Source organism: Danio rerio, chromosome 15 (assembly GCF_049306965.1).
Source record: "Danio rerio strain Tuebingen ecotype United States chromosome 15, GRCz12tu, whole genome shotgun sequence".
Classification (NCBI taxonomy): Eukaryota; Metazoa; Chordata; class Actinopteri; order Cypriniformes; family Danionidae; genus Danio; species Danio rerio.
Window position 1 is genome coordinate 33,077,529 of NC_133190.1, and position 26,936 is coordinate 33,104,464.

Genomic DNA, 26,936 nt, shown 5'->3' on the forward strand with positions numbered 1-26,936 from the left:
CTCGTGTTATATTGTGTGATAAATATATTTTAAATCAACTGCACACATAAAAATATACAAATATTTTTCCTCAGATTCCTTCTTGAAACTCTTCACTCTTAATCACACCTGTCTGACGGCTCATTATGCAGCTCATTATGCAGGTCTTTGTCTTCTCAGGTGTGAATCACTGCATTAGTAATGATAGTTCACGCCTTCTCGCATAGACCATTTTGACTTAGAAAGTGTAATTTAATATATTGTTTTCTGTGAGCAAGAAAACAAGATGATTTATACATCATTTTGAAACAAAAACACTAGGCTACAAGATCCATTTCTCAGAAGTCTCGTGAACAAATGTTCACTGTATGTTTCGCAGTCTTGTTTCAGTGACTTCAAAATTTTAGTTTTTCACTAACCACGGATAAACGTTTCTATCTCAAAAACACAAACACATACATACATGCTGCTTAGGTATCATTGTAGCCCAACTTGTGCTGTTTACAATGTTATCACACTTTAGTCATTAATATGTTTTTAAGATACTGAAAACAACAATAATGTCAGTGCATATCAAAACTTCTCCATGGCCCCAAAACACCCTTAGACCACTGTGGGTTAAATAACAAGAAAAAGAATTAAAATTTATTCTATACAGATTTAAAATAAGTTTGTATAAAATGAGGTATATTGATTATTATTCTTAAATCCACTGAAGAAGTGTGAGAATGTGCTACTGCCCACTCACGATCAGAGGTTAAATACACAAGCAATGTTTTCATTGATCTGAGAAGCACATTAGTGGGAAAAAACACTGGAATATATGACCGGCCAAAGGGAGCATCACATACAAGGTGTGAAGCTGTGTCTGACTAATAGTGCATCTTATAGAGCAATTTCTGAAGGCAGAAGGCATGACCAGATTTCTCTGGTACATCCATCATCTCAGGCCTGAATAAAATAGGCCAGCAGGGCTTCCTGAATAGCATCACAAAACATCCACATGGCTGGGTACCACCCATCACAAAATGTGTCAAATTGTGTGAATTTAGCATAGATATATAACAAAAGTGTAAACTTGCCAACCACTTTATTAGGTACAATCACTCAACAGCTTGTTAACGCATGCACACAATCACAAAACATCAAATTGGTAAAAAAAAAAAAAAGAAAAAAAGAAGTGATTTTGTAGAAATGAAACATGTCATGGTTGCTGGTGCCAGACAGAGTGTTTGAGTATGAATGGTAGAAAATGAGTATAAAATGGTCATAAAACTGAAAATATCTAGTGAGCGGTGAAAACGCTGTGTTGATAGCACAAGAAAATAGCCAGACTGGTTGAAAAGCAACCACAACTTATATAGCCTCTTGTTACAGGCAAGGTCTGCAGAAAAGCATCACAGAATGCAGAACCTTAAGGCAGGTATCCTTCAGCAGCAGATCACACTGGTGCCCCAATTACCAGTTAAGAAGTGAAATCTTTGGACAACAAAACATTGTCAGATAGTAGGGTCGAAAATTGGCATAAACAGCATAATTCTCCATCATCAGATCAAGCTACTGGTGTAATGGTATTGGGATTTATTTGTATACTTTGGGCCTACCAATTGAGCACTGATTTAATGCCATTTGAGTATTGTTGTTGACCATGTCCATCCCTTAAATTCAACAGTATGTCCATTTTTTGATGGTAACCCCAGTTCAATTATGCACTTTGCTCAAATCATCTCTAACTGGTTTCTTAAACTTGACAATGAGTTCCCTATTCTCAAACGGCATTAGAGAGATTAGCATCATTGATGTTCAACTGATAAATCTGCGGTAACTGGACCAGTATTAATAGATTAAGGTCTAACTCCTACCTCTTCCCATTGGCCATTGAAACAGAGTGTGAAGAGGAAGGGCTTCAAATATTACCTCTAAGAAATGGGACACCACTACAACACCTGCACACGTCATCATATGTCATAGCAATCTCTTCATACGAGACAGCGACTGCTGTAGTTATTCCAGTTGGTATTTATTTTCAGAAAAACACAGAAGGCAAAGATATAATGTGACAATAAGCTCAAATTAATGAATTAAACATGTGCTTGTTTGTTGTAAAAATTTATAATAATGACAAAAAAATGCTAATTTAAGTATCTCCTGACTTTTGGCTGCACCCATTTTGCGGTGTAATTTTTCTTACCCCTTGGATTCAAGTGTGGACATAAAAAATCTGTTTCAAGGGCTACTTAGCCCTTCCTCTAAGCCCTACACCTTCAAGCTAAAGAGAATTGGGACACCCCTACCACTTCATGTGAACGCGCAAAACAAGGGGTAGGGGTAAGGGGAAGGGCTAAAGGGTAGAATTGGAATTAGGCCATAGAAGAATTACGTCAGCTTCAAGGTGCAAGTAACATGTACCTAATAAAGTGGCCTGTGAGCATAAATCGACCTTCCAGGTTATTAAACCACTGTTTCTTTCCTGGTTTACTTTTCATGCTTAATCTACAAACAGCACAGTGCTCTGAGCGGTAAAATGGGGGGTGGAGGGGTTGGAGGAAGAAGTATGTAACTGTTCCCAGGGGACGAAGCAGTGCCAGGGGAGGCAGTTCAGAGAAGACGCCACTTTATATGAGGCAATAAAACCTACAACCACTCAAAACAGAGACATTTTTCAAAGCAGTAATGAGCAGCAAAGAAAATACATATCAGTTCTGGTGCACAGAACAAATAGAGTAAAAGAACAACCTGACACCACTGCATAAATATTGCCGGTAAGGCTTTAACTAAGAAAACTCAAGTTACTGCCTAGGAATACAACAGGGAACGCACAGGGCTTAGTCACTGCATCTGAATGTCGTATTGATGTATGGCCAGTGAGGAAACAACCCCATTGGTTAAATACAGAAATGTGTAATGCCACGGGCTTGGCAAACAGGATCTTAATTCAGGATCTAAAGTTCAACTCAAGACAAGAATGGAAGATCAAGAGGGTGATCGTGGAGCGAGAGGTGAACTTTGTCACTCTGCTGAAGATCATGACATTGGGGATTTGAAAGATCCAGATCTGGTCTGCCTGCTAATGTCAGAACCTGCCGAGACATCAGTGAGACCTCATATGGTTAGAGCAAACCAGCCTGTCTACCCCCGCGGCTTCCCGGCCCCCTGGATTCAGGTCCAATCACTGCCATCAGCATGAGCACATATAATGAGACTGCGGCCCAGGGACAGGTCTCCTCTACTGGCTGCCTGACGCCCTACTTTGCAGTCTGCCGCCTCCTTGATGAGGGCAATTACTGGCCAGACAAATACTATATCTCTGGTAGAAGGGCACAGGGATTAATCTGGGCAGGGGGAGGTGGGGGCAGGCAAAGTCACCCACTCTTCAGACTAGATTCTTTAAGAAGCTCATCTGAGGGTACTTGACTTCTCATTGACGCCTATGAATAAGCAGGCAGATCTGTGGTTAGCACGACAGTTAGAAATGGCAGATGGCTGATGCTAAGCTAATGGTTGAGTAATATAATAATACATTTTAAATGCTTTGCTGCAAAGAGCATAACAAGGCTAATGCAAGTAAAGCGTTAATAAAGCAGTGCTGAAGTATATCACAGATGTAGCTTTTAAATGAATTTTTCTATAGGATTCTTAACAGTAATATATTTGTGCATATACAATAGATTTGTCAGTACCAAAGCCAAAACTATAACCAGTTTAAAATAAAAACTTAAGATTACAGTCCAAAAATTAGTACACCAAAATTAATGTGCAGATGGAAAAAATGACACAAAATTGTAATAAAGATGAAAAATAAAGAGAAGCATAACATTTTTGAATATTAAACTAGAGCCCTGCACATGCCTTAAATTTAAGCCCTAGCCTGGTCCTGGCCTGAGATACAAAGGCTGTAGCCCTGCCCTTTTGGCCAGAGTGTGACCCGAAGCCTGTCTTTTTTCTGCCAAACAGCTTATACTATTACAGCCATTAAAATAGACCAGATTTTTATTTAATAGAAAAATTGATGTTTTTTCGTTCAGTTTTTTATTATAAGAAAAATGTAGAGAAATGTTTTTTAAATGTAAGTTTTAGTTTTTCAAGTGACTTCGATATCCAAATGGTAAGTGGTCCACAGTGAGTTTACACAATTTAAGTGTGCATTGTGCATAACCAGTTGCTCATCATTTAAAATCGTCTCTAAATGTAAAGTTGACCAGAAGATTGCCTTTCCTCAAGCGTTTTTCACAGTTTTAAGTTTGTCATTGGCAATTTTTCTCTTTATGTTCTCCATTGTGTGTGGCTGACCGCACACATAAGATCTCATTAAACGTTTTTTTTTGTGCATTTTTTTTCTAAAGCAGGCTCGAAGCCCGATATGCGCGCTTGCTATGACGTGAAAATGGGTCCAAAACCCAGCCCTAAGGGCATAAAAAAGTCAGGCCCCAATGGGCTTGGGCTCAAATGCAGGGTCTATACTGAATATTAACCCTTCTATTCCAAAATTGACCTTCGGTGACCAAAATCCTATTTTAATGAACATAATGCCTCAAAAAATATAGTTTACTTTCACTGAGATATCCTTTTCAAAAGGGGGTCTACTAGTTTATGCTAAGCACTGTGTGTATCTGGCCACAGACTGCAAGAAAAGGCCCTAACAGAAAGTATCTACACTGTAACAAAAAATCCTGGTTGCTTTAAATTATTAAGCTGAATCAAATTAACCCTTTGAGTCCATTGTACTTATATTATGTTAAACTGACTTTAAACAGCTTGCATAACTTACAAATTAAGAACATGATTCACTTAGATTAATAAGTTACAATGAACTAAAAACATATGCTGTCATGACTAATTGTTAAAATATGTTTAACAATGTATTAGTGAAATTTCTGCCATGAAACTCTATGCGTGGTCAGGCATATGATAGGTCACCTAATCTGCTCCTGCATCATTAACTATATGGTGCAGGAGATTGATTGCTGTCACTTCAGCAGCCAATCAGCTTGCTCCTCATCAGTTTAAATTCTCGGTATAATTTTTTATGCAGTCAAGCTGCGGCGCTTTTCAAAGACCCTCCTCTACCCCAGCTCCACCCGTGTTTAGATCTGCTATGGGGGTTACACATATATTTTGCTTGCAGCAGCAGTGTGTTATATTCTCAGACGGCATGTCTATGTATATACTGGTAGTAGCAGGTCTTGGTACTTGCTCTGCAAGAATAATCAAAGCAGCATAGCAGATCTATTCGGCCAAGACCGAATAAATCAACATATTCAATACTATACTAAATCCTGAGTGTGTTTATGACACACTTTTCCAGACTAGAAACGGCATCAACACTGACAACATGGTTTTGAAGTATTCTCTCATTCTATCATGAGACAGAGGCATCTTAATTTGTTCAAAGTATACAGTTTGCAAGATCCAGGTAGAAATATTTGACTGGCATGAACATGCTCTTATCAGTTTCACCAACTACAGCAACTGTATACTAAACATCAACTTCGCTCTGATTGGCTGAGTTTGCACTGTGTCATGAGACATCTTGCTGTGCTTCCCTAAAGGCAAAAGAAGGAGCTTCATTCAGAGTTCCATGTCTGAGTTGTGGATCTGATACAAGCTGATAATTAAACCCGTACTGGTTAAACCGCCTCTGCAGTGCAGAATGGGATATGACAGGGATTCAGCCTTACTGAGGGGAACAGCAGATGAGTCATCAGTGTGATTACTGCAGGCAGGGCGCATGAGACAGGCTGTCTAATCTATCGCTATGAAACGACCTCCAAAATGACCTCTGCACGCCGTTTACGCTGTAAACACACACACAACATCTGCCCACTGCAGCCCACGTCAGTCAAGAATTACCCCTAAATGAAGCGGCAGGATACGGTTTTAAGAGCTGTGTGTGTGGCGAGTGCGTGTCCAGCTCAGCGGTCCCCGTTTTGAGCATGTAACGTGGTGAATGTGTTTGCCTCATGCCTACTGAGTTAATAAGCAGCCTTTTCAATTAGAGCTAATTTGGGTGAAGAGCTGAATGGGGTAGCGCAGCTGCAGGAGACTTCACTGTTGCCTATTCAAATGTTCGCTCTTTCTCTCTCTCGTTCTCCTGCTTTTATGATTCTTTCCTCACAATGGGTCAAAGAGAAGAAGAAAAAAAAAAGAAGTGCCACTCTCCTAAAGTCTGTTAGCGCTGCCAGTCTCAGTAGGGCAAAGTTTATATCATACCTTCCCTAGGCAAATGCCACTGGGCTTCTTCTTTCAGTCATCTCCCAATTTCCTCTTTCTCCACCTCTCTCGCCTCCCATACAAAGAGCATCTCTGGTCAGCCAAAGCGGCATCTTTATTTGTTTGTTTGCACTCCAATATCCTGCGAGCATGGTCGTGTTATCTGTATGACGAGGCCGGCGGAGGGTTGCACAGCAGAGAATGGAGAGAGGGCCCCGTTCCTGACAGCCTGTGTGTTTGCATAACTGATTGGGCCCTAATCAAAAGTGAAGCATCAATTCCAGCCCTCCCTCTTCTTCCTCCTGAGGAGAACAGAGAGATAAATGGAGGAATGAGAGATAAAGGATGGTGTTCTAACACGTTGTTCATTCCGACTGGGCCGAGAGGGGTGGTGACCTTGACGTCGGTACATCTTTCAGCTCTCATCAGTTGCAGCCATGTCAAACCACAGAAATGGTGGCAGAATGGAGATGAGCAGAGATGATTTGCCGCTTTGAAAACCGTAAGTAGTTGGCAAGATCAAATAGAAATGAAAGAAAATGCTAAACAACAACAGTCCCACTAGAAAATTCTACATATATAATGAAGCTAAGACCACCTTTCCTTGCATTTCTCTAGATCAACACCACTGTTGTAAAAAATGAATGGTGAGAATCCAGTCCCAGAGACTCGAACAAGCAGAATTTCTTTATCAAAGATGTCCTGTCTATTATGTGTTTTAGGAGGGGGCAGAGTTTGAAGGTGGACAGATAAAAAACAGCATGACTAGTTTCAGTCCTGAGGTTTCACCTGTCCTGACCAGCTTGGAAGTATCACCCAAAGACAAAGGCACAGTTGTTGGGACCCTGCCTTTAGGTCAAGAATCTTGGTGTGATTCTGGAGTCAGATGAGTTTCAGTAGTCATGTCAAAGCAGCAAGTAAATCAGCATACTATAATCTCAAAAACATTGCAAAATTAGATGAAAAAAATTGATGCTTTGTTTCTAGTGAGGATTTAGAGAAACTTGTTCATGGTTTTATCAGCAGCAGGTTGGATTACAGTAATAGACTCCTTGCTGGCCTTCTCAAAAAGACTCACCCAGAACGCTGCTGCCAGGATTCTGACCAGATCCAGAAAATCAGAGCACATCACACCTATCTTCAGGTCTTTACACTGGCTTAAAGTTACTTTGAGAATACATTTTAAAGTATTAATACTTGTCTATAAACCATTTAATGGCCTAGGACCAAATACATTACAAATATAACCCTGATTACAAGTCTAACAGATCACTCAGATCTTTAGGATTATATAAACTAGAAATTCCAAGAGTTCAGTCAAAGCAGGGTGAATTTGCCTTCAGCTACTACACCCCCGCTGCTGGAATCAGCTTCCAGAAATGATCAGATGTGCTCCAACATTAGGTACATTCAAATCAAGACTTAAAACATAAAGCCTTTATTAAATGAGCACTTTGCTACATTTGACAGATCGTCTTTCTCTTCTTTTTCATTCTTTTTAACCTGTTTTAACACATTTTAATCTGTTTTTAATCACTTTTATTATTTGTTTTTTACTTGTCTCTATTCTATTTATTCCTATTTATGAATTGCCACTGTGTATGTAAAGTACACTTGCCTTGCCTTTAGCATTTGCATCAATTTGGCACTGCCAGTGCTCAGGAAGCAAGAGGTTTTAATGCCTGTCACACCCTTTGTCAAACCCTAGAGTTTTGAATGAAATTAAATAATTAAAAACCAAAGAATATAACTTTTCAGATATATATAGATCATTGTTAATTTAGAGTAGATTTTATATATATTTATATTCCCTTACCACCTTAACCTAAGGACTCGAGCCAAAATGACAAGATCTTCCCTCACAGCTTGGGGAAAGCCACATAGATCCACTGGCTTGCTGGAAAGACTCAGAGCTTTCGATGTGCTTCTCATGGATTTATTGCCTCAGAAACACCCTTCTTGGTCTCATAAAAATGAGAAGAACAATGTCTGTGTGTGTGTGTGTGTCCTGGCGAAGGGGGAGATAACTGTGAAGGTGGCCTGATCCTGTCAGCGGTTTCTTATCTTATCTACCAGAGGACATGTTAGTATGAAAATGACAATGGCAGCAACACTTGCTCAGGAACTCTGCTATAGCGCCACTGGTTGTTTATGCCTGTATGTCTCTAGGGCAAAGAAAACACTAAATCCATCCATGATCAAAGTTGTTCCCGAAGCGAGACAAGAAAGGTACATACCCTTGTACATCGATCATACGAACATACTGTAGCATTACAGTTTTAATTTTAACAAGAGTGCTATTGATTAGCCCTTCATATTTCTTGTTTTCATTAGAAATCAAAACAGAAACATGTTAGCTTGCATACATGCATAGACTCTAAGAAAATGCATGCGCCGTCCCCCGTGACCTGTTACAAATCCAGTCACCTGTGCAGATTACAAGAAGTGCCTTGAAAAAAATTACCTTCTCTCTTTTCAACAGTCAATTTTTTAACCTTAGCTGCAGCCTAGCTTATAGTAAATCCCAGGTGCTACAAGCAGCCTGGAAAAAAGCCTTTTCACCCTATATGTTCAACACCAAGGTCATTGACAACATCTAAAATGGAAGCGCAAGGGGACCCCTTTGGAGTGGCACTGGGCAGATCATTTTACAAGAAAAGCCTAGGGATTAAATGAGCAGAGAAAAAAGGCCCCCTTTTTTGTACGAGAACTGCAGTTTAAGTTGAGCGGTTTGTAGCCTATTTTCCAGTGAGTCATATGCCAGGAAGACCTTCAGCTCTATATTCAGGGTCAATATAACTAAAAATATGCCTTCGATACACTCGATTGCTTTTCAGCTAGCATTATGAGGCTTTTGGCATGGGCGGACCTGCATGTGTTTATCCATCCAGTTATTTATAGCGCCAGGTGGGAGTTTAGCGTTTAGATACAGGCCTACACATATAGGTGACTTCATTGGTTGCATTGCTAGGCTCAGGACGGTTTCTAACATGGCACCAGGCTAAGACTTCTTGCCGTAGAGAGTGAGCCTACAATGTTTTAATCCCCCTAACCGGGCTTAGTCACAGCAGCTCTTCCTCAAGCGCCTGCCAATTTACACTTCCTCATTATCCATTACTCTCGCAACCCCCCCCAACCCCAATGCTTCGTTTATTTATCCAAGTCGCCACAGGAATATTCAGTATGCGCTCGACGGTTAGTTTGGGACGCCTGTATGAATTGTTTGAGGTTTATTTGTCTGCCGGCATCAAAGGGGAAGTGTTCTCCATGCAACAAACAGCCACCTTTACGCTTAACATCCGTGTCAAAAGAAGAATTTCATCTGCAATGAGGGCCTCTGAGCAACTGACAAACATGAAAAATTTATGCACATAAATAAGGTTGCAACCCCTCTTGAAGATACTCTGATTGCACGGAGATGAGGAACGCTACATATACAGCTGCATACTGTATGTACAACTGCGTGAACACAACGCCGCTTTGAAATTTGTCAAGAGCCATTGTCTCAGGTTTATGAAGAACATACTCATTTGAAGTTCCTATAATTCTGTAATTATTCCATGCATAATTGAATTAATTCACTTCATTGCACAGTAGACACATCTACATGGACTTTTTTATACTAGCTTTGTAAATGGCTTAATCAGCCTGAGAGACCTCAGTTAACCAGACTGCCTTTGTCTTTTTTACAGAGATACAAATACAAAAAAGGTGCAATCAAAGTAGACTGACTTTGCATTAGCAGTTTATCTACAACGGCCTCTATTTTAACGATCTAGGCGCAAAGTCTAAAGCACATGTTGCAAAAGCATTAAGGGCATGTCTAAATCCACTTATGGTTTTTTTAAGGACAGAAAAATGCGCTCTCCGCCAGGCGCATGGTCTAACAGGGTTGTGCTTAATCTCTTAATGAGTTATGGTGGCTTTGAGCATAACATGCAATAAACCAATCAGAGTCTCATACCCCATTCCCTTTAAGAGTAAGTTGCATTGTGCCTTGATGCATTTGCTATTTACATGGCAGACTTTGTAAGTGGAAAAACTAAATTCTTAACTAGCGAGAAAACGGTTAAACAGACCATCTGCAGTGCGATATTAAAGAATGAGCCCTCTAATTTTAGTCAATAGTTTTAGTTCTTTACTTTCAAGAATAAGAAAGCAGTGCTGCTCGCACTCCACTGAAGACATCAATTAGTCTACATATTTATTTTGTTTGTCAAGCGCAAAGATTTGTTTCAAAACTATTTCTAAATTCAGTTCTAATTTCCAAACAAATAAATAAACAATAATAATGAAGTGTGGTCAAAAACCTGAGTTATATCCAAAAACACGTCTTATTCTTATGCACCATATGGTGACGCATATGTCTCCAAATCCTGACAGATGAACAAATCTATACTTGTTTTAATTAAAGCAATTAGAAATATACATATTATAAATAATAACTACAACATTATACAAATGAAAATTATCATGAATAAACTGAAAAAAGTAAAAAAAAAAAAAAGAGGCATGGAGGTAGTGGTTTTTATATTTATGTAGAAAATAATAATTTTCATATGTAAAGATATTTGTGTATTGCTGTACATCCTGTGTGTATTAAGCAATGTTTAAGCACTTGGTCCTGCACAGGCACTTTACAAACATGCTCTGTGCTAGACTTCAGTCCAGTTTTAAGTTGGTTAATGACGCTGTCTATTTCAGTTCCTCGAAATAGCATCTAGGATTGGGATTTGACCAATTTGACATCATTCGATGTCTAATGAGAAACATCATGATGACATCGTCGTTGTAGGCAGTGGTGAATTAATTATTTATGAACAATTAATTAATTCATAATGAATCCATTATTTGTAGCCTACAGTTTTAACTACTTGACCCTATTGGTCTTTGTTTTACCCATAACAAAATCATAAATAAATAAAGATAAGTTACACACAAATTACCACCTGTCAATCACCTTTTCCACGAGATCACTGGCTGTGATCTGATCTGTGTCGTTATAATGGCGTCAACAAACTTGGTTTGTGTGGCCAGTGTGGATGTGGATCTTTTTCGTTCTAAAATGGCATTTTAAACCTAAGACGTCTAAGTGTAAATGGGGTCTTGTGTACTTTTCGCAAGCAGGTTACTGCTTCGATGGAGGTGGGGCAGGGGATTGCGATGCCGGCTCAACATTGTGATGTTTATCGGCCATCGGCGACGGACGATGGCATTGTCTATCAACCCAACTCTAATAGCAATACGCCAATAATGCGCCTTAACACACCTCCTTTTTAGACCAGCATGCCCATAATTTACAAAGTACAACAAAGTGGTGCAAAAAGTGAAAATTAGGGTTGCGCTGCTCTGAAAATAACAACAAATTGTGCCAAAGATATCTTGCGCCTATTGTGCTGGGTGTATGATATATGTGTCTAATTAATAAATTTAGCAGTATCATCTAAACAAGGGGTCACCAATCCTGGTCCTGGAGGGCCTGTGTCCCTGCAGGGTTTAGCTCCAACTAGCCTCAACACAACTGCCTGGATGTTTCAAGTATAGCTAGTAAGACCTTGATTAGCTTGTTCAAGTGTGTTTGATTAGGGTTGGAGTTAAAATCTGCAGGACACCAGCCCTCCAGGAACAAGTTTGGTGACCAGTGATCTATACCAATGAGCAGAATAAGATAAACAATTCACATTCAGTTTCAGACCATCATGTTATGAAAGGCCGAGCCATGAAATAATAGAGCTGCATCACATTTATCCCAGAAAAAAAAAAAAAAAAACGGTCTTTGTCAGTATGGCCTAAAACCCTGCTGAGTCAAGATTTTGATGATTTGATGAATTGTATTGTATAGTATAGAATTATATCTGTGAAAGGATGGAAAATAAGATGCCCATGGGCTCGTTTGTAGCTCACACGGGTTTTAGAAGCATCTCGTATGGCCGTGTTATCTGTAAAGCTACAAACATGCGGAAGTGGAGTGTCAGTGGGGGGTCGACTTCAGCAATATGTGTGTCTTTGTATGCTGAGATGTATACCGTTTGAGTATGTGAATGTGTATTTAAGTATAAAGTGGCACTATAAAGTTTTTCAGCATGGGGTGTAGCGACGGGTGCATGTTGGTGTTTGTGAGTTTGCCGGTCAGCAGGGAGGCCATTACCAGACAGCAGCAGGAGAGAGAAGCACCATACAGAGCTTAACAAGATGGAACTTACCAGGGAATTGGTAGCTGTAGCTCGGGGCAAAACCAGTGTATCCGCGGCCATACGTTGCTACAATGTTTGGATAACCTGAGGGGAGAGAAGAAAATCCAGGGATGTGATAAACCGTTCAGACCGCCCAGAGCGTCCCTATCACAGCAATGAATCAGCATGCCATTTAAAATTACACATACACACAGGATATAAGGGGAAGCATCTTCTCTTTTTGCCACATAACCACAGCTCTCCCTGTGAGGGCGCAATGTAACAGATTAGCTGGCTAGCGAACTTCAGTTTGCCGTGATGAACAGCATAAACATCACAAGACACAATCTCGCTTCATTCCCTTGGGCTCATCCCTCTTTTTCCCCTTGCTGAGGGAACGGACATGTCTGCGGCTGTCATCTCTCTCCCTCCCTTCTCTTTTTTTTCTCACCTCTCCACTGTCATTGATCGATAACCCTTCTTTTATAGCCCGGTCTAATCGATCATGAAGGACACGACAGCGCGAGACAATGGCAGGCTGATAGTTGTGGCAGGACATCACGGATTAAAGTCCCTCCGCATCGCGCAGCCTCGGCCTCCTGCACGCTAATACCATCAGGATGGTACCAATATGATTGAGCGATTGCAGAAGTCATTCGAAAGTGGAGCGAAACGCTGCAAAAGCGCGCTAAGGCCGCAATCTGTTTTTTTCCGCCTCTTGCCGTCTTTGCTGAGGCAGAACTTTTTAATGATGACGCTTGGGCGAGCGAGCTGGCTTCCCCTTGACTATTTTCTTATCTGAAATACATCTTGCTTGCAAAAACACACCATCAGCAGCGTTTACAACACTGGAACGCGTCCTGCTCGTGCTGCTAAGAAAAAGTGGGATGCGACCCAACACACATGCCTGAGTTGTCTCACTGCCAACACTGAGCGGCGGGCCACCGTGTGTCCCTCTTTGGAGCCCAAAGACCCATTGTTCTTATTCTGTCACAATGGCTTATTACAGAGCGAGCCTAGACACTAATTATCTGGCCGGCTTTCAAACAGAAAGAAAAAACGTTTTCCAATGCAAGCGAACATATCAGCCATATTGTTGTTATGAACGCCTGAGAAAGCGGGTGTGAAAACAATATATATATATAGACTCTATTCTAACATCATTCTTTTCAGAATCCTACAGAACGTGTGCTATTCACCACGTCTCTTTCCTCCCAAACACACCTGAAGGATTTCACTAATAGTTATTGGCTGCGCACAGCGAGAGCTTGCACCAAATGATCGCTGGTGGCTTATCCTTGGCTCTCGGCCACAAATGTGAGTTGGTGTTGGAGAGAATAAATATACTCCACCACAAGTTAGGCTAGACATAACTCGGATCAATTCAGTTTGACATTGCAGAGGCAGACTGGTGGGAAGTAGTCTATGTGAAGATATTGATCCTGTCAAAGTTTCTTTGGTGAGGGTCAGCGCTATAGTAGAGGCTTAAAAGAAATAACTCGCTTTTATGAAGTTTTCTGTCGTTATTGACTGCTTCTGAAAGGAGGCTTTTTGTGCCGTTTGCAGTAAATGCTATGTAAACCACAGAGTCGGTTTTAAAATCAAAGACCATTCTTGAGGAAAGTTCAATTCTGAGGGATTCGGGGAGAGGAGGATGGAAGGGATAAAAGTATTAAATATACTACTGCCTGAAGTGGACAGAAGTGTTGCAGAACACAGTCTTCCTTGAAATAGATCAGGAAAGAAAATTGGTCATCATGTATTAATCTCATGTCAGTCTATAGCTGTGAGACTTTCTGTCCGTCTCTGTCAAAATAGAAATAAATAAATGAATAAATATTGAAGAAAGTTTGAACTTTTTCTGCTCCTACAAATAAAGTCAGAGGGGTCAGTAGCAGTTTTCAAAAAAGTAAAAAAATAAATAAAATTAAAGGTGAAATTAGTGGGCCAAATGGGCTAATTGCACATGGACTTTTATTTTAGAGTCAGGCAGCCCAATGGCTTCCGGTTACCTGTCTTTCCATTACAAAATTGTCACGTTTAAGATCTGATTTCTTAAAAAAATCTGCAATCTTCACTGCCTGTTCGATATACCATATGAAGTGGGTCTCAGATGGGACAAGAATCACTACATTAAATTCCATTTCCCTCTGCCATGTCTTTAAATTATGACCGTTTATTATACTCCAGTATTTTCAATGGAATTTCTGAGCTAGCCTGTTGCTACTGACGGGCGCTGTTGGTTACCACGCTCATCTCATTTTATGCTTGAACAACTAAATGAATGCTTAAGTCTATTAAATTGAATTTATTATAATAACATTACAACATCTATGTTGTAAAAACAACCTTGTGAAATTGAAAATAGTCATTTTAAGCATTTACCGGAAGTTAATCATTGGCTTCAAAACTCTAGGTTGCATAGAGCCTATTGATCACAGAATTACAAATTTTCAGGATATATCGATTTCTATTATTTTCAACTTCATAAAAAACTCATGTAATCATACTTCTGCGGCAAGGTGACCATCTTTACCTCAGCTTCTCCCAAGTGCTGTATCATATGTTTGTGAAGCCTTAATATCTAGGCTCCTCTGTCTCTCTGGAGACTACAGCTGCTCTGTGTACTCTACTCTTAAGGAGGAGCAAATGCCAGACGCCCAGACTAAATATACATGACATGGGCTTTTCCTGTGACATTTAGAGAGATTACTTTAAATGTAGAGGGATGGGGTTCTGTTGACAGTAGGGGATTAACATACTGGTAGGGCCAACACCTATGGGAACAAAGCGCAGAAGAGAGAAATCAGCATTGCTTCCTGACTGCATGCAGAACAGAGACTCGTCAACTCCACAGCTTTTCTGTTTTCTGAACTCTTTCTTAAAAAGGTATGGCAGGCCTCCAGACTGTGAGTAAATGGTCACATTTTGTGACCTTTTTTCCCTGCCACTGTGACTAAATTTTGTTAGGGGTTGCTCAGGAGCCACTACCAATTTGATGAAGTGATAATAGATGACATTCTGTTGTGTATGACACATCGCCGAACACACCAAAACCGTAACAAAACAGCTTTTGAGCACAACATGCATTTTATGCATTTTTATTTGAACTAAATTTTAGTTTTGTATAACTGTTAAAAGCATAAAAAGAATTTTTTTCTTAAGACTACCTTTTTATAATAGTAGTGGGGTTGTTAGACTTATGCACAATGATCTACAAATGTAAAATGAATGAAGCTGTTAAATTTTTAGAAATGGTGCTGTTTCTGTTAAAGGGTCACAACACTACAAAACACATTTTTTGAGATGTTAATTAGTATTTATGTCCCATGTTGCTAAAAAACATTATTAAGACATATTTCACAAAAAAAGTAAAAAAAAAAATAGTTGTTTTTGCATTGTTTAGAGCAAATTTGTTTATTCGGTCATAACGATGAGATCATTGTGAAAATTCCAGCATGGAGATTAAAAAAAAAAAAAGTGACGTCATTGAGATTCCAGCACATCTGTTCATTAAATCATGAGAAAGACTTGGTTCGAACCAATCAGCGTGCTCTACTGTGAACTTCATTAATATGCATGATATAGCTTCAAAGACTGTTTTACCTGTTACAGTGTTCAGAGAGATGCCACATTGTGTTGCCAACCATAATTCAAACAAGTAGTAAAAGAATTGTTGGAGACATGGGTCGTCAGTGTTTACAAATGTGCCGCAGGGAAGGTTTTGTTTTAATTTCCCTGCGATGACAGCACAGCTCGCGTGTGGATCCACATGTGTGGATTACAGTGGTCTGCTAGAACGTGACAAAAATGTACTTTTGACAGGGTACACACAGAACTTCTTGAGTTGAATTTATTATCTTTTACAACCTTTTTTAATACCTTTTAAAAAAATTTACTACCAGCACGAGCTGCAACTGTAGTGGCATAAATGTAATATATTTTCAAATGGAATAACATATTGCAGATAACATAGATTTAAGTAAAGCAGAGGGATTAATCAAGGTGTCACAATGGGCCTTTGTCCTTAGTTTTTAATCAATGTCATATATGTCATCAATGTCAATAGTCGCTCTTCTAAGAACAGTTCAGTACAGTTACGGTTGTTTCTGAGCCTGGATCAGCGTGGCACGATTACAAACCGTTCTCGACCCGGAATTCTTGGCAGAGTTAGACAACCGTGCTAAACTCTGTGTAAATTCTGTGTGTCAGGGCTCGAAAATAACTTTTTTACTTGGTAGCACCGGTGCTCCCAACTTCAAATATTTAGGAGCACCAGAAACAAATGTAGGAGCACCCACCAAACATTAATGAGCACCACTGCAAACTGTATATTAAGGGGTTTATTGTATTTTAAAACAAGATAAATTAGGACTAACAAAAACCAGAAACAACTATCAAACTAATTCTGTGATGACCTATTAATATTTGTGCAAAACAAAGGTCTAATAATTATAGAATATTATTGATGAAGATGATGACAATAATACTAACAATGAATTACATTTCTCAATATCAAGCTGCCTTGAATGTGCCTGAATGCGAGTTATCTGCTATAAAAAGTCCGACTATGAAAAATTAATTTATGGTTTGCATCAAACAAAAATGATGCATTGTAGTAAAAAATTTTTATTTTGCACTATTGTTTTTATATGCATGTTAATTAAACAAATTATATTTCTGCTACAAAACAAACTAAGTATTATAATAAATCATCCAATTCAATGCTGAAAGCTGTAAAGCAGTCATCAGCAACTAAATAGAAAAATAATATACATCTCAAGAAGGAACGGACAAAAGAAAGAAAAGTCTCACTTCTATAACTCTTTTAAAGTTTAGGTTTCGGTTTGCATCATTTTAAATGCTCAGTCTCGTTATGCGCTGATTTACAGTTCCCCATCTAGGGAACTTCTACACTGCGTCTAACCAGAATGCTAGGGGATTACCTAGCGTTCTGGTTAGACGCAGTGTCTCGTTCCCTCTCGGGGAACTATGGTTACATACGTAACCCGAGACGTTCCCCACGTTTTAATTTCATTACTGAATCAAATGCAAAATTGCCATTATGGTTGGCAGCAAGCCAGCCGGGTACCCACCGGTTTGTTTCAGTGCGCGCGCGAACTCCACATGAGAGCGCTCAGGTCCTACTCTCAATATATAAATAAATCCACGCAAAATTTAGAATAAAGGCGTACACTTGACACAAATTAAAAATTTATCTAAAAATCTGGGCTCGAAAATTTAATACCTTGTCAAATGACGTTTATTACTTTTTAATACTTTTTAATGGCCTTAATTTTGGCTAATTTTATTTACTATCTTTTACTACTTTTTACAACCCCGCGGACACCCTGTTTGAGAAACATATTTTACCCGAGAGCTTTTCAAATCTGAAAATGGTGAAATGCAGATTTGTCACTCATCAGACAAGGTTCCAGTTTTGAGTTGATTGTCCTGTCCTGATTTGGTAATTTTATGATTTTTATGAATTTTATTGGTCAGTTTATGATCGATGTGCTTTGTTTATGTTTATTCAGTTAGTTAGTATCACAAGCAGTACTCTTTCAGTTTTTAAAGACATACCTTAGTCAAAATGACTCAGTTATTAAATTTACAGTAATATCACTAAAATAATATAGTATAATATAATAATATGGACTGAAAATCCTCCACTTCCACACAGCTCTCAGATCCACTGTAAATGCTGCTCTCCGAATCACTGTCTATTTCCTCTGCGTCTGTGTTGCCTCTGTGAAAACTAGCTGTAGTGCACATACTGAAACTCCCCTTTTCATGCAAACTCTTTCCTCTTTCGCCACTCGACACTCCCACCTAAACAAAGCTGGACTTTTTTCCTGACTTTTTTCAAACCAGAGGTGTGAAAACACCCTGCTGAGACCCCTTGAAAATCAATTATATCTGAATCCAAACTCATGCTCCTGCGATTCTCAAATGTTAATTTCTAAGAGACAAAATGTTTTATTATTACTACATGTCCAGCTCTACAAAATCAGGTATTGGTGTGTTCAATATGTAAAAATGTTCACCATTCGCATACTGATTTTAAGTGTTAATCTGGAGCCTTGTAAGGTAGAATATATATTATGATGGCAAAGTTGAAATTTCGTTACTGAAGCAAAATTATTTGTTGGTCTAACATCAAATAAACAAGTCTGAAAATAGTCTTAAAGTGCAAAGTTGAACTGACAGCAGGGATAATGGTTTGCTGTTCAGAAATGAATAGTCTACACACAAAAAAGTTGTCCCTAGTAAACAAAATAAGGACAAATAACATGTTTATTCACACACACACACACACACACACACACACACACACACACACACACACACACACACACACACACACACACACACACACACACAGAGAGAGAGAGAGAGAGAGAGAGAGAGAGAGAGAGAGAGAGAGAAACAATCATAAAACTATTGAGCTGACCAACAGACCTAAATGGCTCTACTCTGTTTAATGACCAAGCTAAGCCTCAATGTCGAGCTGCAGGCTCAACAAAGGAGCATGCCATAAGAGCCATAGCTTTGACGTCCAATAACAAGTGGCAAGCCTGCATGTAGCAGTCACAGCTACTCGGTGGGAGACACGACTGAGCCAGACGATGCTAAACGCAAGGGGGAGAAAGAGAGATACCTGAGCCCAGAGACAAGACTCATTAAAGCACAGCGTCACTATTCTAGACACCTTCCGTCTCCCGGCAACGTTGTAAATAAAGACTGTCACTTAATCTGGCCTAGTGGCGACGGCCTCGCCCTCTTATTTGCGTTATTAATATGCATGCTAATGTGCCCATTTTATGGCTCAACAGTTTCGATTCACTGTAAAATCAATTATCCATCTGGTAAAGCTGCACTTTGCGCTGGCTGAGATGTGTATTAATTTTAGCAAACATACATGAGGCCCAGCACAATAAAGATAAATAGCTCGATTAGGTGTGGTAAACACCGTTGCTCAGAGCGGGACTCTAATGAGATTTCGGCACATAAGGAATTGCGGTTCCTTAAATAATGAGCCTTGTTGATTTTTGTATGCAAATTACCAAAAGGAATGTTTCGCTGTCCTGCTTTCCAATTTCATTTAGATAAGACGGTGTTGCATTGGAGCGAGCGCGACCCCCTTTAACCGGCTCTCTGCTCCCCCCGTCTCCATCTTCCTCCCTTCTGTTTGTTCAACACTGATCTTCTTTAAACCCTAATAAGCTCATGACACCCACTTGCGGCGTAATTTCATCAACCTCAACCGGAGTCAACTTGAGCTGACATCATGCTGTCGGCACTGTGAAGTCGTATGATATCATAGACTCCTAAAATTCTAGGGGGCGCTAAATGTTGGCGCCAGGTCAGCGAATATTTGACGAACGGACAAATTTGACCTCCTTGGAGGTCGGCTTGTTGAAATCAGAGGTTCATAACTCAACATTACTTACATTTTCCTCTTCATTTAGCATTATAATGCGGGGCCCTGCTCTGGTGAGGGTCGGTTAGGGATTTGGTGGGGCTGGAAGCGGAACTGGCTGAATATCAATAGCATATTTCATGCGGGCCCGGCGAGGATGCTTTATCAAGTCAAATTACGGGCAGGACGACCTCTCCTGCAGCTTCAACCATTAGCTGCCATTCGCATTCTGCACCAGGCATCAAACGATTTATTTGCTTCAGTTACTTTCAGCAGACGATCAATCTCACAGTAATTATCTCTTGTCACTGGAGCTGGTTGAAGGCGGGGGGGTTGAAGTTTGGGAGGGGGGGAGTGCAGAGGCGGGTATACTTGTCTGATTCTACGTTTCCTGTCCTCTTGACGCATGTCAAATCTACAGAAAAACGTCAAGACGAGCTCTTGCCGGTGTCGGGATGATGGCTCTGGTGTTTGACGGGATCCAGCGCTTGTCTCTGTGATAGCACACATGCACGTGTCGTTGTATCCGTGAAGACTCTAAAGCAGGGCTCCCAGCAGAAATGGAGAGGAGTTTCAACTGGCATGGCAGTCGTAGAGCCGCTAGCAGAGCGTGGCGACGTTAACGTGTGCGCAGTGCCAGCATTGGAGCACCGGTCCCACTGCTCTCTCTGAGGAGCTCTTTCAATGGGCTGTTGCTTCTCCCTGTCTGCCTGTTCCAACATTATGATTTGGCATTTTGTTCTCAGAGTTTACAGTGATGCACTAGTTCCAGGCCATCAAGCTCAGTATCTATGCTTAAAGCGTGAACAGACATATTTGGGAGTATTACTTCAAAACAACCATATTTTTCGGAGGTCATCATGAGACAGTATTTACTCTAAAATTACACCCAGTGTGTAACTCCATCTAGACTCACATCGATGCAGAATTTTTACTTGGTGGAGTGCATTAATTAACTTTTATTAATAACACATACATTTAATAATGTACAACCAGAACTGAATGATCACAGTTCAGTAAAACTGAAACTAAAATTAGTTTTCTTATACGAAATACTACATTTCAGCTAGTTTATCAGTTTAATTGAATTGATCCTTAAACTAATATAAAGCTTGACTAAATAGAGACATATAAAATTGGACTAATCATTAATAAAAACACTAATATCATTTTAAATTTGTATACAAATATAATACAAAATGTTCATTAATTTTTTGTAATACCAAATTTCTAAAAATATAATATAATCCGTAAAAAATTAATACACAGCGTCTAAAAAACAACAATAACAGAAAAAGCAATAATATATCATATAAAATAAGACTGCTTATTTTACTACGGGAATAAGAATGACAAAATTTTGTACAGGAATAACAACACAATCTGTGCATAAGAATAATCCTTTTATTTACTTTCTCTGGCAGTGACGTAACGGTGGCATAAAGATACTATATTATATTTTTAGCTTTGTAAGGCTGAAATAAAAATGGTGTTTTTGAATGAGGATAAGAGTTTGATCAAAGGTTTACGAGAACTAAAAGGCTACAGTACCTCACGATTCCTTCGTAAATTTCCGAGTAAAAACTAGACAAAAGGTGTATTTACTTGAAGTGTTCTGTCAACATTTGGGTTATCATTATTTAACAAGGTCATGCGGTGATATAAATCAGGTGAGGTGGAAAACGTTTACATATCATATAATTTGATCTATTTGCCATCTAATTACAAAATATTATTAAAGTTGGAGGTATTTTGATGAAATTCTGACAGAATTAATTTTGCTTGGATTTTTTGAGACAGTATATATATATATACACACATCGCGTCTATCATGGATCAGCTGTGATCGTCACTGTCGTTTATTAATGTCACATATCTGTGAACAGGGCTAAATCCTTAAAGGTATAGGAACTTGCTCGTCAAGGCTCAGAAAGTGAGCGAGAAATTTACATTTGTTTATTTGCTATAAATGCTCATGTTGTTCTGTGCATGTGCTTGAGTTTTTAAAGGTACAGTTGTATAGCTGACTGTTTGTATACAAATAATATATAAATGTTAATAAATGTAAATACAAGAATTGTTGTGCTGTAAAGTAAAATATGAGCTTGTGTATGGAAAGCATTGTCAATGCACTGTGATGCACCGAGAAATCAAATTGAACCGAATTGATGGCATCATAATCGTAACAGAACTGTAAGACCAGTGTAGGTTCACATCTCTAATATATATAAATATTTACAATTAAAATCCACTTTTAAAGATTATGTACGGTAGGTTTCACTTCATTCATTTTATTCCAAGTTTAGTAGTTGAAAAAAAAAAACTTACAGATAAATTATTTGCCTTTTCACAAAAAAAAAAGTTAGATAAAAAAACAAAAATGTGCACACCCAGTTAGTGAACAAAACCAAATCAGAAAGTATTCTCTAAGTCAACGTGAAATCTAATCTTCCTGAGCCCATTTGCAAAATAAAAGATTTTTGGCTCATTTTACAAAAGTCTAAATAAAAGAAATCATTGCAATGTTTCATTGAGATGTGGTGACTCGCCCTGAAGCTACTTTACTTTTTACACTCTTATTTTTGAACCCTCCACCTTCAATCACGATCATATAGAGAGATCACTGCCAGCTAACTGTGCAGGTCCAGACATAATACCCACTTTTCACAATCCAATCAAATCCCTACGGATAAAATAAAGCCCTATCTACATTTTTCTTTTCTCTCCGAGCCACGTCGCATTACAAAAGTAAAACGTCTGAATGCAGTTTCATGCTGACTTCAAATAAGCATCCCTGTCGACGATCAGATTACAGTAGTGATTGACAGTGTTAATGTATGAATAATTGTAAGCAGGAAATTGAGATGACACTTACTCAGCATGCCCATTCCCAGCATAAAGGCGTCCATGGTGTAGGGCAGACCTCTAGCTCTCCCCCGCGTCCCCGGAGGAAACATCACTTCCTTCGGCTGGGCTTTCTTACATTCTACCTGTGGATACAGCACAAAAGATGGCGTCTCAGTGGGCTAGCAACTAATAAAGCCACTTATTGCATCAACAAGCTGTCCAAGTGTTACAAATGTACAGCCCACAGATTGTGATTGTGTGGTTTGTGTCACCTTGCAGACACAGACTATCAGAGCTTTCCTAACACATCACCTGTTAGAAAAATGCATTTTAAAAAGGTTTGGATCCACCCAGTTGAACGGTTTACGTTTAAAAGCTGGATTATTACAGTTACTACAACAAAATAAAATGAAAGCCATAAATACAAATACAGTTGAGGTCATAATTTTTAGTCCTGTGAAATTGTTTTTCAAATATTTCCCAAATAATGTTAAACAGAGCAGAAAATGTTCACAGTATTTTCTATAATATTTTTTTTTCTGGACAACAACTAATTTGTTTTATTTTGAATAGAAAAAAGCTATTTATTTATTTTTTTACCTTTTTAAGGTCCATATTATTAGCCCTCTTAAGCAATATTTGTTTTTGATTGTCCACATAACAAACCATCATTATGCAATGACCCGCCTAATTAACCTAATTAAGCATTTAAATATCACTTTAAGCTGAATACTTGTATCTTGAGAAATATATAGCATAATATTATGTATAGTCATCAGGTCAAAGATAAAAATAAATCTAAAAAAAATTAATTATTAAACTATTAAGTATAGAAATGTGTTGGTTTTTTTCATTAAACAGAAATTAGGGAAAAATATATACAAAAGGGCAAATAATTATGACTTCAACTGTAATTATTAAAACAAATAAATAAAAAAATAATAAATAATATTTGATTTCAGATAGTTGCCAAAGTTTTATCATCATTTAGTTAGCAAAGTAAAACATGAACTATGTGAAGTAGTTTATTTAGCAGTGTGTATATGTTTTTTTTTTTCAAATGCAATGAAAAAAACATTTAGAATAGAATAAAACAGAATAGAACAGAACAGAATAGAATAGAACAGCATAGGCCATTTTAAGGGATGTAAACAAAAACAATGGTCTCAAGTATTTCCTGTTTTACATTTTTAATTTCTATAGCTTCTGAGAATCCAAAAATAGCCACATATTTATAAATAATGTTATAATAACTGTTTTAACATTAAGGGCCCTATCATACACTCAGCACAATAAAGTGCAAGATGTGTTTGGTGCAATTTGTTGCTATTTTCAGACCAGCGCAACCCTAATTTTCACGTTTTGCGCCACGTTGTTTAAATAGCATATCCATTACAGTAATACACAAATATCTTTACATGTAAAAAAATAAGAGATCAAAATGTTACAACAATCATTATTTAATATAAAAAAACACTACCTTCATGCTGGCTTTTTTTCCTTCAGTTTATTCATGACAATTATGCTGTTGCCACTGGCTCGCATGGCTCAGGATTGGTAGAGCTACGCAGCGATGAATTTGCTCTTGAGTGTTTGAACTCTCAGTAATGATTAAATCACACTGAACTGAGCTAAACTGAACTGAACTGAACTTAAACACTAAAAAACTGAACTACACTGTTCCAGTTACTATGACCATTTATGTGAAGCTGCTTTGACACAATCTACATTGTAAAAGCGCTATACAAATAAAGCTGAATTGAATTGAATTGAATTAGCATTTTTATTTTAATGGTATTATTAGCAGTATTATTTTCGATATTCATATACAGTATATATTTGTTTTAACAAAAACAAGTTTAGATTTGTCCTTATCCACAAAAGGAGTAAAGTAAAGATTAAAGGTAAAGAGAAAGTAAAGAGGCCGAATAGAGGGGGCTCATTTTTTTTATATTGCGTCACAGATGACCTTTTTAACGGTTTACTCGCAAGTGAAGCATTTAGTATTTCTTTTTACAGTGTCCATTAGTAAATAGCAAATGCACCATGGTGCAACGCAACTGACTCTTAAAGAGAATGGGAGATGAGACTCTGATTGGTTTAATGCACGTTATGCTCAAGGCACACCCAAAACTCATCAAGAGATTAACCACAACCCTATTAGACCAGGCGCCACAGCACAAACCACATTTTTCCGTCCTTAAAACAGCAAACATGGATTTAAACATGCCCTTAATGTTTTTGCGCAATGCGCTTTAGACTTTGCGCCAAGATCGTTAAAATAGATATTTAAGTGATGATTGAATTGCCTCTTGTTACAGTTATGAAATAGTTTTATAACACGCAGGAATTGTTTATGGGCCAATGACATGACCACATTGAAATAGTCTATAGAATAGAATAGAATAGAATAGAATAGAATAGAATAGAATAGAATTGAAACAGAATAGAATATTGCTGGATGATCAGATGTGTCTTCTGCCATTTCTTGAAGAATAGACAGAGTATTCAATAATAAAATGAAATTCCTTATAGTGTACTACTAATCAAAGCTAAAATAAAGTTAACTTAAACTACACAGATATTAATAAAAAAATACATAACCACAGGAGATTGTGTAGCTTGTTTCACCTTGCAAACATAAACTATCAGAGCGCTCCTAAAGATAACACATCACTCGTTACGGAAAATGAAAGCAAAAAGGCAAACAAACACAGCATTTGCACATCCCAGTCGGTAATGCACTGCCTTAGTGTCGCTGTTGGTTTCTAAGAGCGCGTTTGATGTTTGCGTGTTTGCGAAGGCATGCCGTCTACTGTCTTCGGGCAGAAAAAGGATGCATTCTTTACAAAACCCAAAAACTTTTTTGTTTCCTCATCGTTCCCTAACTTGTCTTGCCACTCCAATCTGATCCTCAACACGGAGCGCTTTCTACCCGGGGGCACTTTTCCTGATCACCCCCCAACCAGCTCCCTGCCGCCTTCTGCTGATAATTTCCCTGCTGCGCTGACTGACATTTCGCCCTCCTCCACAATGCACGGTTAAGAGTCTCGCTCATGACAGAACACACAGAGTGGGCGTCGAGAGTGACAGACCAACTGCAAACACCGGCATCAAAATTAAGTACAGCTCGGCGATGGAGGATCCGTGGGTTTGGGGAAGAAATCTCAGCCTTAACATTGTGCACGATGTGTCAACAAAAGCCTCAACCACCGTGCTTTATTTCAGCCCAGATGACCGCGAGGGTATGTAATGTTTGACAGACTGATTGCTGGTGCATGTATCCAGTCCATCACTAGGGTAAGTATATGGTGGTAAATGCACATGAACGCTTTATTGGAATTGACTATGAGCACTAGTGGGGTCTCTGGTAGGTCAAAGTGGACGCTCTTGACCTGACCATGTCAACCTCTATTTGTCCATTTATATTACAGACGCTCGCCTGCTCTTCTCTAGAGCTTTGGTTTGACGGACTAATGGCAAACGCACGCTATACTGCTGAAGTGTGGGATTTGAAACACATGTATGAATGTCAGGGAAGGTAGAGATCTAGGGCACTTTTAAAAAGGTATCCTGAGACAGTTAGAAAGGGCCAGAAGGAATTGCACAAAAAATGTATAAAAATTAGGGCTGCACACTCTATCGTTTGTTCACACTTTATTTTGACGGCCTGTTTGTTGAATTTAATATGCATTCCGACTAATTCTCTTTAGATTACAAGTAGACTGTTGGGGTTAGGGTTTGTGTAAGTTGAACAGATATTAAGCAGACAGTCTACTTATACTCAAAATAAAGTGTTACCTTTCGTTTCAGCATCGATATTGCAATGTGATCATTTGCAATAGTCACATCGCAAGATATTCAATGTTGAGTCTAGATTATAATTGATCATTTCGCTGTGTTTTTGAGGCCTACGACTGTGTGAGGGTTTTTCAGAAAATTGAAAAGCCTAAAAAAATTGTACCGCTTGTAACTTCAACAAATTAACTACGATTTATTCAATAAATTTATTATAAAATGAAGACTGAGCACTATTATTTTACATTTGATTATTTAATTACTGTACACCTGAATACAATTCAATAGTTTGTAAAAAATAAATGTAAAAGCTGTTTATCTTTTTCTTTATTGAATTTATCTATGCTCGTATTGTTACGCACTCCACTGCAGAATCACCCCAATCAATCTAAAATTAAAAATTCTTTCCAAATAGTTATTTATAGTGAAATTGTATTCATATCGTAATGTAAATCACAGAATATAAAAATATCCCAATATTAGATTGTTACAATATCGTGCAGCTC

The 26,936-nt window shown here is 38.5% G+C and overlaps 1 protein-coding gene across 51 annotated transcripts in view; it reads right to left on the minus strand.

Annotated features, from left to right (window-relative positions):
* msi2b (musashi RNA-binding protein 2b) overlaps positions 1-26,936 on the minus strand; it is a 413,474-nt gene that overhangs the window by 57,726 nt on the left and 328,812 nt on the right. For all 51 annotated transcript variants that reach the window (XM_073922868.1, XM_073922871.1, XM_073922856.1 and 48 more), the window contains 2 exon segments: positions 22,661-22,775; positions 12,393-12,467 (listed from right to left, as the gene is read on the minus strand). In XM_073922868.1, the coding sequence (XP_073778969.1) occupies positions 12,393-12,467; positions 22,661-22,775 (190 nt within the window).